General features: G+C 37.4%; 1 protein-coding gene across 3 annotated transcripts in view; it reads left to right on the top strand.

Moving 5' to 3' along the window:
- Nucleotides 1-16,616, top strand: part of UTRN (utrophin) — a 561,071-nt gene that overhangs the window by 466,255 nt on the left and 78,200 nt on the right. For all 3 annotated transcript variants that reach the window (XM_032650818.1, XM_032650820.1, XM_032650819.1), the window contains 3 exons: nucleotides 237-383; nucleotides 2,816-2,894; nucleotides 6,450-6,510. In XM_032650818.1, the coding sequence (XP_032506709.1) occupies nucleotides 237-383; nucleotides 2,816-2,894; nucleotides 6,450-6,510 (287 nt within the window). The remainder of the gene's footprint in view (nucleotides 1-236; nucleotides 384-2,815; nucleotides 2,895-6,449; nucleotides 6,511-16,616) is intronic.

Raw genomic sequence — 16,616 nt, 5'->3', positions numbered from 1 at the left:
TTTTTCTCTTCGTGCATCTATTTAGATTCTCTAGCTTATAAAGGGTGATTCTTTGGCTGGTGGTCCTGGTTGCTCAGGACCTGAGTTGAGTCCCCTGTTATTGAGTGGGCAGCTATAGTTGATGGCCTCTTAGCTGGTTTTGGTGTTTTTTGTTTTTTTTTTTTTTAAGGAAATATGGAATACTAGCTTTTGTTATATTCTTTTCTGATGACATTATTCTTGTCCTTTTCTTCCAGGCATTTAGAGAAGAAATTGCACCAATCAACTTAAAAGTTAAAACAGTGAATGATTTATCCAGTCAGTTGTCTCCACTTGACCTGCACCCATCTCTAAAGATGTCTCGCCAGTTGGATGACCTTAATATGAGATGGAAACTTTTGCAGGTGTCAGCTGATTCCTCTTCATTTGGTCTTTAAGCCCTACCTCTCTGTTCTACCACCTGTGATCCTTTTCTCTTTCTTTATGGGTTGTATTTGGTAATGGATTTCTAGCCTGTGATGACATCAGTTGTCTTTCAGTGTCTTGAATCCAAAGGCCTCATTTATTTATGAATATAGACTTTAATGTAATTTTATGATGTTCTCTTCATATGATATTTTTAGAAAATTGCAAAAGGTCAAATAAATCACAGTAATTGAAACCTATAGTAGGTCACAGAAACATTTTTTCCATAATGGCTCATAAAGGAGTCATTTTTCTTACTTTAATCATTTTTTTTTTTTTTTTCTTTTGAAAAGTTAAGGAAGTCCCCATCCTTCTTCTTCCTCTGCCTGCTATTTAGATATCTCGCTCATTTTTTCCAGCTAGCATACTTTACTGTAGGGGTATTTTCCTTTAGCCCTTAGATCTTAGTTGCTCTAATGCAGTTGTTCTGATGACTAGGCCTGACTTGTGCATCTCAGATTTTAAAAAAGCCAAACCAAGGAGAGTCCTCCTGAGTGTTACTAAGTATCAGCATTTGCAAGTCACCACATGTGCCAGTCAGTAGTTTTTGGCTCAGTCTTTGTGGAGCTTTGTCACATTTAGTGGCCAGTTTCTAGGAGTCATAATAATAATTTTTCCCCCTGAAAAGTAGTGGGATAGTCTAAGTGGAAGATTGAAAAAATAATTCTTACTAATCTTTCTCTATATTTTGTACCTAAAATGATGTGATATATAACAAGATAAATATGTAATTTTGAGGTAGCACATACATTTTATTTTAAAGGTATAATAGTTTATAGCCTGATAGGTCCTGAATCAATTCAAATGTTGAACCACCCAATGGTTTATATATTTTCTTCATGAAATTGAAGAGGTAATAAATGAGTGTATGGTATTAGACAGTCTTTTCTCTCTTTGAAAAGAATATTAATAATCTGGGATTAGTAAAGAAGGATCTGTTAAACTCATACATGCTTTTCTAGTGAGTAGAACACAAAAGCATTTGATTTGTACTCCTTATTTCTTCTGCTCCCTTTCTCTAATTCATTATCTTCATGTACGTATTCCTGTGGTCCATCTTGATTCCCTTCCCACTCTGCTTCTGTTACTACTATCTGTAAAGATTGGAAGTCAGGGAATACGTTATGCATGAAAAAGGATGTGTATTCTTTCATCCTGATCTCTGAGCCTGGTAACCACTGGAGCTCAGATGTTAGCTGCTGATTGAACAAGAGGAGCACAATTTATGCTGGCAGACAACAGTGTTAAATTTCAAGAGCAGCATCTTGTGTTCTCCTCTGGAATGTAAAAGTGTGGTGTTTGAATGCTTTTTGGCCATAACAAACAAAGTACCTGCTAATGTAATTTAAACAGCTAACCAGGAGAAACTAGAGGTGCCCAGTGAGCCAGAGACACACATTCCATTTAAAGGCAGCTGAAGATAAGATTGACAATCTAAGTGAAACACCTGACTAGCGTTACTAGACAAAGACCAGGAAAAGGAAACGGAAATGTCAGTAAGGCTGTGTGCAATTGTTATTGATTTGCAATTAGTTTCTCAGGGTACCAACTCTGCATTTTCAAAATACAGAGAGCTAAGAATGTGGTTAAAAAATATGGAGTATATTATTCAGCTGGTATCTACTTGAATACTCCCAAATCAAGATGATGGACATGAATTTGGAGGAAAATAAGACATTCCATATTCATATGTCCTTTCACTTTCCATCTCTATCTATTTATCTATCTATCTATCTATCTGTCTATCTATCTTCATCATCATCATCATCATCATCTATCTATTCATCTGTCTGTTTTTTCCCTTGGAATATTTTAGACCTCTTTTTCATTTGCTCCCCATAACCCTTTTTTACCACCTTCCTTACAAAAGAGAGGTGAGTAGCCACTGACCCCATCCTGACTTTAGATACTTTAGAATGTTACTGCTTTTGAGTTAAGTGTAGAATAACTTAACTTGCCTTGACTAATAACAATCTATGCCTTGACTAAGGCATAGATTCTGGCATCTGGTGGGCTGGGTATGAATACTAGCATTGCCACGTACTAACTTTATGTCCTTGGACACCTCTTTCTATCTCAATATCTTCATCTGTAAAACAATGATAATAATGAGTAATACCCAATATGATTTTTGTGAGGGTTAAAAGAATTAATTCATTTAAACTACTTGCAAGAGTACCTGGCACTATTTACTGTTACTTGATGTCAGAAGGAGCCTATTTTCATACAATATTTTGATTCCAGATACAAAGGAGTCTGTACCAGCAATCACATCTTGGGCAGTAGCATCATTTATTATAATACTTAAATCAATGATATTATTAAGGTTATTGTTTTGAAATCAAATTATTCCTTGTGTGTGTATGTGCAGGTTTCTGTGGATGATCGCCTTAAACAGCTTCAGGAAGCCCATAGGGATTTTGGACCATCCTCCCAGCATTTTCTCTCTAGTAAGTACCGATAAATTTGACTGATCTCATTAATTGAATGAATCAGCATATTATTTCACTCTCACTCAAGAAGCTATATTCTTTGCTATAAATATATTTATCAGATGAGTATATAAAAGAAGATATCAACATCAATGACAAGATTGCTTATTGTTTCTATAATCTGGTCGTGGTAAGTCTTTGAAGTGAAGCAAAAATTAACTCATCTGGGCTTCCCTGGTGGCGCAGTGGTTGGGAGTCCGCCTGCCAATGCAAGGGACGCGGGTTCGTGCCCCGGTCCGGGAGGATCCCACATGCCGCGGAGCGGCTGGGCCCGTGAGACATGGCCACTGAGCCTGCGTGTCTGGAGCCTGTGCTCCGCAACGGGAGAGGCCACAGCAGTGAGAGGCCCGTGTACCGCAAGAAAAAAAAAAAAAAAAATTAACTCATCTTAGCTAGGGTTTTTCACTGGACCATCTGTTATAATAACTAATATAGTATCATATCATTGCTATGCCATATGCAAAGATTATGAACTTTTTCACAGTAAAGAAATCATTTTTATATTTTAAAATTAATTTTCCTCCTTAAAAAGTGCATATTTGTTTAAAATGCACCTGGAGCTTTAAAAAGTAAAAAAAAAAAAAAAATTACTTCCCATAAATCTTTGAGAAGATTTTGGTTTATTAGGCTCACTGCAATCATACTTGTCTTTTCTTCTGGCTAGATATTGCAGATTTAGCCAAACCCACATATGTAGATTTTTAGGCAGTAGTCTCCAACTGAAATGTTTCATTTTATGGACTGTTCATGAGATCTTAAATAAGTAATTTGAGCTCCTACTTTGTTTATCACTCACTGCTAAGGAAACTAAAGAATGTAAAATTCAGAGTCACCCAGATTGAGATTAAAATATTGCTCTGACTGCTGTGGCCTCTCCCGTTGTGGAGCACAGGCTCTGGACGCGCAGGCTCAGTGGCTGTGGCTCACGGGCCCAGCCTCTCCGTGGCATGTGGGATATTCCTGAACCAGGGCACGAACCCGTGTCCCCTGCATCGGCAGGCGGACTCTCAATCACTGCGCCACCAGGGAAGTCCAAGATTAAAATATTAATTCTGCCTTTTACCAGGCCTGTGAATCCCTGAAAGTTAATTTCTTTATCTTAAAATTACTATAATAATACTTATTTTCTCTGATTGCCTTGAGGTTTAAATAAGAAAACAGATCAAGTTACACAAAGCACCTAACACAGTTCTTCGCACAAATGCTTTAACTAAATGTTAATTCCTTTCCTTTCCTTTTCTCTGGCAAACATATGTAAGCAAGCACTTTGTTTAATTCAATTTAAGTGAAGGTTGAAACTTAATGCAAAGCTTATTTTTCCAATTAGGTACCTTTGTATCTATAGCCATAGAGAAAACTGAAGTAATAATATCGTGTCTTCTAACTAAATTGCTCACATTTATATTTTCTCTTAACCTTTGTCATGGTTGGTAATCTGCTTTCCCTCAATTCAAGGTCAGGCTTTTCTTCCTCTCACAATTTCAAGAAGCCTAATGAGTCATTTCCTGACTTTTCTGTCCTATGCCTCTCTAGTGCTCAAACTAGCTCCCGTTAGTGTTTCTCTCTCTCTGTGTCTCTGTCTCTCTGTCTCTCTCTCCCCTCCACCCTCCCTTACTCCACCTGCCACCCCACCCGCGCCCCCCCACCCCGTCCCGCTCACACACACACACACACACACACCTGTTTCACAACCCTGAGCTCTCAGGTAGCCTATCTTTGAGTGATGTTTAGTCCTTCCTGGAATGTACTGTCTACCTGGGTGCCAGGATGCATTTCCACTTGGATACTATCAATGTTGATGAAATAAATGGGCTAGCAGAATACTCATTAGGTATGAATTAACTCCAGATTGCTTACACTTAATTTTATAGAATGTAAAGCTATATGCTAAGACCAAATTAAAGAGAAATTTAACAAATAATTGAGATTCTATAGTTCTGAGGCATATGTATTTATTAGTATTGATGAAACTGAACACTTTCACCTAACAACCATTCTTTCATAATAAAAATCAAACTCTTGTTCATTAGGAAATGAAACTTGTAAAAATTGTGAAACTCAAGCACATTGCCTTTCATTGCCTAGCACTGGCAGTCCAAGGAGGTCAAAGTTATTCAAATCAAAACAATTATTAAAATGAATGGAGAAGTGTAAACAAAATCCCAATTAATAAACTTAATAATTGTTATCCATTGCTGCTCAGAATCTTTGGCTTTATTATATTTCTTGGATTTTAGCCATGGTTATAAAAGGAGGCTGTTTAGTTAGGCACAAAATAAAAGCTGACCTATTAGCCCGGTGCCAGTGCTGAAACGAGGTTGGCTCTAATGAGAAATTTAATATACCTAGTTCCCCATTTTCATCCGTCTTTTATACTTTCATGGACGTAGTTGGAGAAGGGAATGCTCATACTTTATAGAGGAAGAATTGTTGAATAGAAATATTGCTGAACTAGTGCTCAGAAATCCTGAAATCATGTCTTGGCTCAGCCATTTACTTATTGGGCAAGTAATTTCACCTCTAATATTTAGTTCCTCATAGTTGACTTCCTTATCAATAGATGTATTTGAAGATGCTTTGCAAAGTTTAGAATGCTACACATTAGTAAGATAGTATAATGATACCATATTCAGAAAAGAAAAATTGGTGACAACTGGTTACATGGGAATCTAGTGATATTTGCAAAGTTTTATTTGAATTTGCTTGTTTATTATTTCATTTACCAAAATTCCTTAATAGTTCTAGATACATATGTACAATTCTTCTTAATAAGTCTTAAAATAATTGGTTTAATGTAGGAAAAGAATATTTTTATAAAAAAGGAGTAAATGGATTTGTAGAAAGTTAGTACCTCAATAAAACAAAACGTAAAATCTCGATCATAGTGATGTCTAGTGTAGAAGTAGGGAACTATATTTTCTGTGCATTTCAGGTGAAAATAAGTATTTGGAATTCTTCTATCTAGACAATTGCCTTGGTTCTTTACAGTGCTTTGGCTATGTTTATTTTAATTTTCCCTTTTTAAAATTCATATAATTGAGTTTCTTTAAATGCCGTTTGTCCTAAATAGTTATTCCTGTGACTGTGAAGCAAAGTGAAGAGTGCTGTTAATGATCTGGAAAATTCAGTCTTAAGAAATCTAGTTTACAATCTGGGTATACCAGGTAAAATTAATTTTGGTTTTAGCTTAATCAAAGTATATACAGAGTACAATTTCCAGATAGCACTAAATTTTAATTTTTGATTGTTGTAAACAATAAAACTTGATATTTAAAAATATTTGTATCAACAGGTTCAATTAGAGTTGACATTAGAAATTGAGACTGTATTGTTTCTTTCCTTGCTTCAAATGAATCTTTAAAGCCACTCTTTGTTTGGCCTAGCAGATTTCATAATTATAGGAATCCAGCAGTTCTCATTGAATTTGCTGCAAAAAGTGTACAGTTGTTTTGCATTAAGGCATAAGGCTTTTGGGTTAGCAGTGTTTCCAATAACCTCCCTTTGTTTCTTCAGCTTCAGTCCAGCTGCCATGGCAAAGATCCATTTCACAAAATAAAGTGCCCTATTACATAAAGTAAGTTGATTTTAATTCTCCTTTACGATACCAAGAAAATAAAGTTATGTTGATAACTTAAGAGGCTTTAAGTTATCAACAGTTGTTAAGTATCAAAGTTATGAAGTAACTTTAAAAAATGGATTTCAGTCCTATTGTATATATGAAGGAAATTATATATCTATGTTTATAAAGATATAAAGAATATATATTTAATATTTGAAAGAAATTAGTTTAAAACTCGGAGTGATATTTGTAATTCATTAGATGAGGCTATAGGTATATTTAGCTGATATTTTTATAAAGCAGGTATTAAAATATTTGGGGAAAATGACAAAATTCCCAAATATTCTTGACATAATGATGTTTATCAAACTGTATTGATTCTAAGCCATTTTTGTGTCTCCCAGAAAATGCATTTAAAAAGTACTTGGACTCTTCTCATTTTATTTCACCAAAAAGAAAGTATTTTATCATTAAAAAGTTCAATATTTTCAACTTCTTTTAGACTTATGGAAATTACCTGCAACATTAGGTTTATTATCCAGCATTTTTGTTGTCAACTTGATAGTTTCTCCTTTTTTACATAGTAAGTTTCTCCTTACTATGGAACATTTTATAAATTTTGTATAATTTACATAAGGTCTGCATAGGATTTGATCCTTGGCTTAGTCTGTGTGTTGTCACTGGCAGAATGATAAAATTCATCTTGTGAAATCCCTTGAGATATACTTTTTTTTTTTTTTTTTTTTTTTTGCGGTACGCGGGCCTCTCACTGCTGTGGCCTCTCCCGTTGCGGAGCACAGGCTCCAGATGCATAGGCTCAGCGGCCATAGCTCACGGACCCAGCCGCTCCGTGGCATGTGGGATCTTCCCGGACCGGGGCACGAACCCGTGTCCCCTGCATCGGCAGGCGGACTCTCAACCACTGTGCCACCAGGGAAGCCCAAGATGTAAATTATTGATTTAGAATGTGATAAAGGTGATAAGAGTTGTAGTTGGATCTATTTTATGTATAAGTTGAACGGTGGCCTAGTTATGAGAAGAATGTTCGCTGTTATGAGGAGTCAGCGCTGTTTCATATTAGTCCTGTGACCTCACATGAGTCAAGTGAAGATCTCTGGGCCAAGTTTCCTTTATGTCCTTCCTAAAATGGCATGTGGTATCTCCAAAATCCATGCCAACACTGATAATCTGCTCTTCCAGTATCCCTCTTTGTGTGTGAAATCAAAATGTTTAGAAATAGTATTTTCCTATGAAGGTTTTATTGTGGTCAGATTAAAAAAATAATAATAATTTTTCCATAATACATAATAAATATAATACGCAATATATGTTACATTGTCTTAAGAGAATTTAATACTTTTATCAGTGTATAATCTACCATGTACTGAGTTGTGATAAATTTAGGTATAAGGTAGGAAAGCAGTTGATTAGTATCAAATTCGTGCAGGCATGAAGGGAAAGAAGTCAAAGGCTCAGCAAATTGACGTCTTTATTAAGAAAAGATGTGATCATCTGATCCAAATTTAAAACATTCTAATTTATGTTCTACATAATAATAATATTTATAGTATTAGAGAGTTTCAATTTGCTGGGTGAATATTGACTTGAATATTACAGGTTTTAGTATAAATCTGATGAGCTGCAATAGGCAGAATCTGGCCATACAAAGATGCCCATATCCTGACCCTTGGATACGGATAGGTTAGGTTATATGAAGTCGTAGGCGGGGATATGAGCCAGGGAATGCAGACAGCCTCTAGAAGCTGGAGAAAGCAAGGAAAAGGGATGTGCTCTTGGAATCTCCAGAAAGAAACACAGCCCTTGAAAACCTTGTTTTTTAGCTCAGGGATACATTTATTTTGTGGTAATTTGTTACAGCAGCAATAGAAAACTGATATATGTATTATACAAAATCTAGAAGTCCATGCAAATTAATCAAGTTAATTAATTTACTGAATTGACCTAGACTTCTGTATCATCTGATTTTTAAAAAATGTAAATTGGATCCAGGAGGCATATTTTTGTCCTTACTAGGTAAAGAAAATACTAAATTCGGGAATTCCCTGGCGTTCCAGTGCTTAGGACTCCTTGCCATCACTGTGGAGGGTGCGGGTTTGATCCCTGGCTGGGGAACTAAAATCCCACAAGCTATGTGGTACGGCCAAAATAAAAGAAAAACAAATTTTGTATCTGTTGCTTGTTTATGTTAATGCAATGGTTATCTATTTGATTTGGCACTTTAAAAAATCCATTTGTCATTTCAACATTACTATTAAAAGGAATTTCTATATGTCCAGGTCGGTTATACGTGACTGAGAATTACATTGTCTAAGTTCGAATTTCACTAATTCAGTGTCTTTATAATTTTGAGAGGATCTAGCAGAATTGTATCCTTGCTCAGTCTACAAGGTTCTTATGGGGCAGACAGGTAGAGTGAAAGCTGGCTTATTGGGCATCTTATCGGCTAGAGCACTATAATCAGCATTTCAAAATATATATAATACATTGATGACCAATATTTTTAATGTGACCTATAGGATTGTAGCATCCTGAAATATTTTCAGCATCATTAGTGAAAGATTGGATTTTCTTAAATATTCTAAAATTTTAGTGTTAAATGCCTTAGGATTGTCAAATATTTAGAAATCTGCCCATGTATATAGAGTGAATTCTCTTATTTTTAGAAAACTTGTTTAACCAGATTCTTTCATTATTTGCTCTGTTGTGTAACCTAACAGTTTATTTCCTTATAAAGAAGGAACATCAGTCACTAGAGATAAGATTATACAGGCCAGTATTTCCAGATGAAAAATCATTATGAAAACAAAATTTAATTCCCAAATAATAAGCAAGTAAATGATGAATGAAAAGGCTTTTAATATACACTTCTCTTTGCATGGCTGCACAAGTAAGTAGAAGAAAAATGTTAGAAACAAATATCGCATGATCGTCATGCAACTAGAGTTTCCTGGAGCATATTAGGATGTATTAATTTGGCCAACAAAAAAATAATCTTCAGGTAGAAATATTAGATATTTTCAATATTTAAGTATATAGTTTTATATACTCTAATGCCACAGTATAGCAAGAAAGATGGCAGAGAATGGGAAGGGCAAATTATTTTTATTTTGTATTTTAATTTTATAGGATAGTTAAAACATACTTGGATGGCTCCCCAATGTACTTTTCTCTCTAGGTAATTCATTATTAATATTTTGAGGTGTACAGCCATGGCTCCATGACTCATTTGTTTCTAGAAAATGATACAATATAGATCTGAACCGTTAAGAGTCTATGTAGTGTAAATCCCTCTATGTTAACATCTTAAGTTGAAACTCATATCTTTAAATGATATTTGCTGCGTCTAAGGTAGACTTTCCAAAGCTGATCTAATTATTTTTCTTTTCTAGTATAGTCTAATGACAGCTCATTGTTCCATCAATTTAAGAAAATTTGAAATGGCTCTTGCTGCCCTCACAATGTACAAAAATCTACCGTAAAAGCACGATCTCTTTCTCTGTAAATTTTTGGTCATGCGTTGTGCTTTCTACAGGTTGTTCGTTTCCTCAACTAAAACTTAACATCCAGCGAGTTTCAGGTGTAAAGGGAATGATGAATAAAAGCCTTGGGTTGAATTTTCTTTTCATTTTTTTAAATTTCATTTATTTTTTGGCTGTGTGGGTCTTCATTGCTGCGCGCGGGCTTTCTAGTTGCGGCGAGCGGGGGCTACTCTTTGTTGCGGTGCGCGGGTTTCTCATTGCGGTGGCTTCTCTTGTTGCGGAGCACAGGCTCTAGGTGCGTGGGCTGCAGTAGTTGTGGCACACGGGCTCTAGAGCGCAGGCTCAGTGGTTATGGCACGCGGGCTCTAGAGCACAGGCTCAGTAGTTGTGGCTCACAGGCTTGGTTGCTCCGCGGCATGTGGGATCTTCCCGGACCAGGGCTTGAACCCGTGTCCCCTGCATTGGCAGGTGGATTCTTAACCACTGTGCCACCAGGGAAGTCACGCTGAATTTTCTTAACATGTCATATTAGTCATATAAAACTCATTGCTTCTCTTTTTGATCCAAAAATAATAATAATAAAAAATACTAATAAATAGTCATAGTGGGTGATAATGATGGTCATTGTCATAAATTATATGTTTTGAATATTCATTTGCCAGCCACTGTGCTAATCCTGTGCGGGGTTATCTCTTTAATTCTCACAGTAGCCCAGTGAAGTATAGGTACTATCATTACCCCCATTTATAGGCAAGGCTTAGGTAATAAGAACACACACAGCTTGCTTGAGATTACACAGCCAGGAAATCTAAGAGCTGGCATTCAAACCCAGGGACCGACTCCAGTGCCTGAGCCCTTGACCACTATGCACCTGCTGCCTCCTGTTCTCTGTGTTAGAGGAGGGAGAGGACAGAAATTTTTAGTCCCATGGAAAATTTGGGTGGGGTAAAGGATTATATTTAGGGAAGTGCAGTCAGGTGGAGAAAGTATGAGCAGACATCCTTTCTTTCACACTCTAGACTGGTTACCATTTACTGTGCACCTGCTATGTGCCAACACTTAAGTGCAGAGCTGTCTAAGAGCAAGACCATGCTTTCTCCAACGCTGCACACTGCCTCTTCTGTAGGATTCACGATAAGCTAATGTCCTGTAGGCCAAATATATGATTAAGGAAGGTTCACACTGTGGTCTGATGATGGACAAAGGTGCTTTTCTATCGATAGCAAATGTCATTCTCCACAGTCCTGCCAGTGGGATCATGACAGGCGTTCTGGGGTGGGAGAGCAAACTGTCTGGAGTTTTCTGGTACTGGGGAGATTTCCATCTGAGAGGAGCCTGGCCAACAAAGCTTTCTTACAGGTCCCCTTATAGGGGCTTTTAGCATAGGTGACTCTCTACCTTATTCAGCCTGTTAGTAAGCCATCCTGCTTCATAGAATTTAGTAAAGGATAATGAGGAAATATGGTTTTCCTCTCTCCCTCTACAGCGTCTCCTCTAAACCCCAAGTGCGTGACTTTGTCTTGGTACAAATGATGATTCTGGTCCCGCTCACAGCTCACCAGTTCTATAGCTTTGTTTTTCCCACTGGAATCTGAAGTACAAAGCTTAATTCTTTATAATGCAGTCACACACACCCAGCTTTAACATGAATACTTTCATCATCTCTGATTATATAGATAATACCTCTCACATTCTCTACAACTGACATTCCTCAATATTACAATGTATTAACCAGAATAAACTAATCTGTATCTACAAATACCGCTACCTTGCAGTCTCTACCTTGTTCTAACTCCCCCTTATGAAAAGGTCTAAATCAAGATTTCCCTCAATTCATTACATCTCTTTTATATTTCCTTTTCTGTCCTTGTGTTCATTATGGGTAATCCTGCAGTGCTGTTTTAGACCCATGTCTTGCCTCCCAAGGGTACCCTCTATTGCCCTAATCCATCAGTTGCTAGAAAAAAAAAACGTAGTTTATAGTTACAAATGAAATCTTGGAGAGCAAGTAGTTGTTCTTTATAGCAGTCATGCGATTTATTTGCATAAACTGCCTATACTTGTCTCATGTATGCACAGTCTAAAGGAGAGAATTAATGCTTATTTCTTTAGAGGAATTGCGAACCCTGCTTAGATGATGTAGGTGAAATATTTCTTCCCTAAATAAGAGCAGAGAGGAGTGGCAGCAATGGGAAATTCAAATATCCAGCTTCACTGGAAAATCAAAGCTAACAAATGTATAGGTATAACAACAGCAAAAAGAGAAATTAACATAAAGCATTTTATCTTTAAATGTTAAGGAAACTCATCCCAGAACAAAATAAATCCATAACAAAGGTATTTCTAATAATGGAAGCTAGTTGTCTCTGAAAGGCTTCCTAGAGCAGCCTTCATCCCTCTCCTCTTCCTTAATCATGATGGGAGAGGGCATCTTTTTCGGTTCCAGAATTTTAAGTGGAGAAGTCTTGGGACACACTTTGAGTCTCTTTCCAGAAATGGGGCTTGTGTTTTTGGTTTTAGTGATAAATAAATAAATGAAATAGAAATATAAGAGAATGTACTGGAGAGTCTGTTTTTCCAAGAAATGGTTTGTGACTTTATTTTTCTTGAAAATAAATGTTTAAAACTCACTGGGCCTTGGGCTTCGCCTGGTGGCACAGTAGTTGAGAGTCCACCTGCCAATGCAGGGGACACGGGTTCGTGCCCTGGTCCGGGAAGATCCCACATACCATGGAGCGGCTGGGCCTGTGAGCTGTGGCCGCTGAGCCTGTGCGTCCGGAGCCTGTGCTCCGCAACGGGAGAGGCCACAACAGTGAGAGGCCCGCATACCGCAAAAAAAACCACAAAGAAACCTCACTGGGCCAACTCCGCTGATGAGGAGGTAAGAATAAAATTGCTTTATGAAAGAACGTAAGCACCTTGGGATCGCTTAACCTTCTGGAGCTGGAGGCAGCTTCAGACAAACGAGGAGCATACCTTTGCTTACTAGAAAACTAAGCAGGAGACCGCCTGCTGCGCAGCAGCCCCAAATGGGCAACTACTAGATTATCTACCAGTGTCCTAGTTTGTTGAGGTAACTTAGGTGGAGTTGACACTGTCTTAGAAATACATTGACTAGTTCAGGACTTAAGAAGATACCATCTTTCCTGCCATTGATCCATACGTTGCTGGTGCCGGAGTTATTATAACTATGAAGTGGAATTTTGGCTTGGAATCTTCTAGATTACTCAGTTACATTGAATTATAACAGTACCATCAGCCTTACTACACAGTGTGATTTTTAGAGTCAGGGATGCAATTAATAAAGGTCTACCATACGGTACAGGGAAGATCACTGAGGGGTCATTAAGGGAAGGAAAAATAAAAGATATCTGTACTTGAATTTGTACTGATTAAATTTTTAAATAGTCATTACAATTAGCAATAGTACAGAAGTAATAATGTGAAAATTGTGAAATAAATAGAATATCTTTTTCTGTACTGATTATTAGCTGAAATGATACAATAGAAGATTCAATACAACTCTATAGAAAAAATTAGAATTAATTTCTCATTTAAAAATATATGTGAAAGAGATAAAGTAGTTAAATTTAAAAAAACTAAATGATATAAATTCAGCTTTGAAAACAAACTCTAAGGATACAATGATAAACTGAACTCTGGTGGGAACATAATCCTGCGGTTAACACCCCCAAGCAGGAGTGTACAGGGCTCCCCAGGGCAACAACAGACGACCTGCAGGAGTGTTGGTTGATGGTCTGATTCTCCCTAGTTTGAGGGTTTAAAGAGACAGGAGGGTAGAGTTGGGTGGGATTGGGACTCCCTCTGAGTTCTGGGCCCATGTAGAGATATTACCAGATGAGAGGCTCCCCAGCATTTATTGTGTTTATTCTTCTAGACAGTCTTCCAGTGCCTTCAAAACAAGTGTCACCTGAATCTCGTCTCACACCCAGGCATATCCATTTTGGTCGTTAATCCTACTAACTCTACTTAAAAACAAACTCAAACAAACCTTGTCTTGTTCTATCATTCATGCCTGGGGTATTGACACTTGTATTTTGGGGTGTGCTGTAGCCTGTGTTTCTTTATAGCCCTTTACATGATTGTATCTTTGAAATAGATACAATTTCTATTTTGTATCCTACATGTGAAATAATTTTAAGTACATTGTTAAAAAGCAAAATTCAACTGAGTAAATTTAAAGATCTCATTGGCTTTATTCAACGATCTATGAATTGGGGACAGAAGCCCATCTAGTAAAGAGAAAGGAGCTTCAAGGAATTGTACAAAATGGAAGGCTTTTGTAGAAACCGGGGGGGCTGAGGCTGATAACAAGAAAGTTATTAGCAAAATAAAAGAAAGGACTGGTTCAGACCAGGTCATCTTCTTTTGTGGGAAAGGGAATGCAATAGTCTTCTTATATAGATTCCCTCACTAGTGCTGACCAGGACATTCCTGACTGACTGGTTTATTCCACTCCTGGGAGAGGCTGAAACTACAGTGAGGTTAGGTATTAAGTCTCGGTGGGGTGTAGCACAAGTGACTCCATTTTGGGCTTATTGTTTCTTTTTAACAGCAGTTTTATAATTGAATCCAACAGATTTGGAATTATCCATTGTTTACAATTTAGTCTTCCTGATTTGTGTCTTCATTTTTATGACAAACCAATGGCATTTTCTTAAGGAAGATGTTGTGCTTTTATGATATCCGTTGTCAAGTGGGATCATCTATCTTATTTGGATCTTGAACAGAAGGGTTTTTTTTTTTTTCTTGAAATGTTGACATTCAAACTTTAAGTTTTCCCTTAGATTTATTCTTATGTTTCTAAAAGTATAACCTTGGATTTTCTGCCTTTAAAAGACTAGAGAATGGTAGAAAGTGTTTGTGAGGTTCAAGAAGTTACATATAACCTGAGGAACATAAACGTTTACCCTCGCACAGCATTCTCATGTGCTACCCCTGTCCCCTCCCCAGAGGCCCCTCAACCCTAGTCACACACACAAGCACACACAAACACACAATCACACACACAGAGAAAGAATCAATATTACTGATAGGAGTATCCCATATTCTTCGTATATTCATGCATGATGGAACCAAGATTGAGGGGATTAAAAATTCCAAAATGTTACCTCTTAGGTCTTTAAAAAGATATTACTCAGATAAATGACATCACATCAGGTTGCCAGAATGTGTTTTCTGTCTTATGCTTTAGTCACCTGAATGCAAATTTGATTACTTGGGAGCCCTGCTTGATTCCTATATATAACTTGTATAAGTATATGTAAAGAGGGTGTTCGAAGAGCCTACATTTCGCCTGTGTCAACTTCATTCCGGAGATTCTATTTTTTACACAGCACCTCTCAGCTTCTACTGTACTGTGTAACTTACTTGTGAAGTTTATTGTCTCTTCCTTATTCTCCCCCACTTGTGAGGAGAGGTCTAGCGAGCTGAAGACAGAAAAGCAGGCATTGCACTTGACAACATGGAGTTTACTGATAATTTTGACAGGACCGGTTTGGGTGGAGGAATGAGGTTAGAAATCAAATAGAAGTGGGTTGAGTCCTGAATGGGACATGAGGATGTGGACTCTTCATTTGAGAATTTTGTCTGCAAAGAAGAGAAAAGGGGTGCTAGCTAGCAGGAAATATAGATGCAAGATAGGGGGTATGTTGTTGTCGGGGGGTGGGGAGAGAGAGAGAGAGAGAGATATTAAGGATGGCAGACCCTTCAACATTTACATTCTGAGACTAGTCTTATTGAGACTAGTGGATTAACTGCACAAGAGTTGTTTAGAAATCTTTGGGAAGAACCTTTCATAGGAGAGGGGATCACTCCTCATTTTAAAAAGGGGGAAAAAAGACAATCTGGCAGATGGAGGGAAGTTTATTGGTGTAGTGGTGGGAAGATGAAGGAATTCTAGTCTGATGGTTTTTAGTTTTTACAATGAAGTGTGAGATCCAGTTAAATGATACTTAGGCAGGCCGGGAAACGTACTTAGGTTTGGGGAAAGAAATGGCTGTAGTAGATTGTTGTTTTGGCCTCTGGAGGCACATTTATTAGGGAATGCAGTTCATTTGCCAGCACTTGGACATTTGAGGTTTGAAGCCAAATACTTAAAGTAAAATCAGTCTCTGTCTGTTGAGTGATTTTCTCCAGCTGTATTCATGCACAGCTGCTCCCGTCCAGAGACGGCAAGTGATTGAGCTGATCCATGCTTGGGTTTTGCCATGAGCGAGAGAAGCAAGAGAGATGAGGTTGTTTGTAATGATTATAATGATGGACCTCAGACTCAAATTAGACAGATTCATGGGAAATATTTTAAAACCCCAATCGTGCAAGTACACTTCCATATTAAGAACTCAGACTTTAAATCAGACCATCTGTGTTCAGATTCCATTTCCACTGTTTACTAACTGTGACCTTGAGCAGGTTATCTAAGTTTGTCCTAGTTTCCTTCATTTGTAAAGTGGGGATAATATTGGCACCAAACTCAGAATTATTGTTTGGATTTGAGGTTACCCATGGAAAGAGTTTCGAAGAGTACCTGGTGCAAATTGAGCACTCGAATAGTAGACTATTACTGTAATTAATGTTATACATCCTCACCTAGTGTGTTCT

Source organism: Phocoena sinus, chromosome 12 (genome assembly GCF_008692025.1).
Source record: "Phocoena sinus isolate mPhoSin1 chromosome 12, mPhoSin1.pri, whole genome shotgun sequence".
NCBI classification, from domain to species: Eukaryota; Metazoa; Chordata; class Mammalia; order Artiodactyla; family Phocoenidae; genus Phocoena; species Phocoena sinus.
This window is presented reverse-complemented; position numbering and strand designations above follow the sequence as displayed.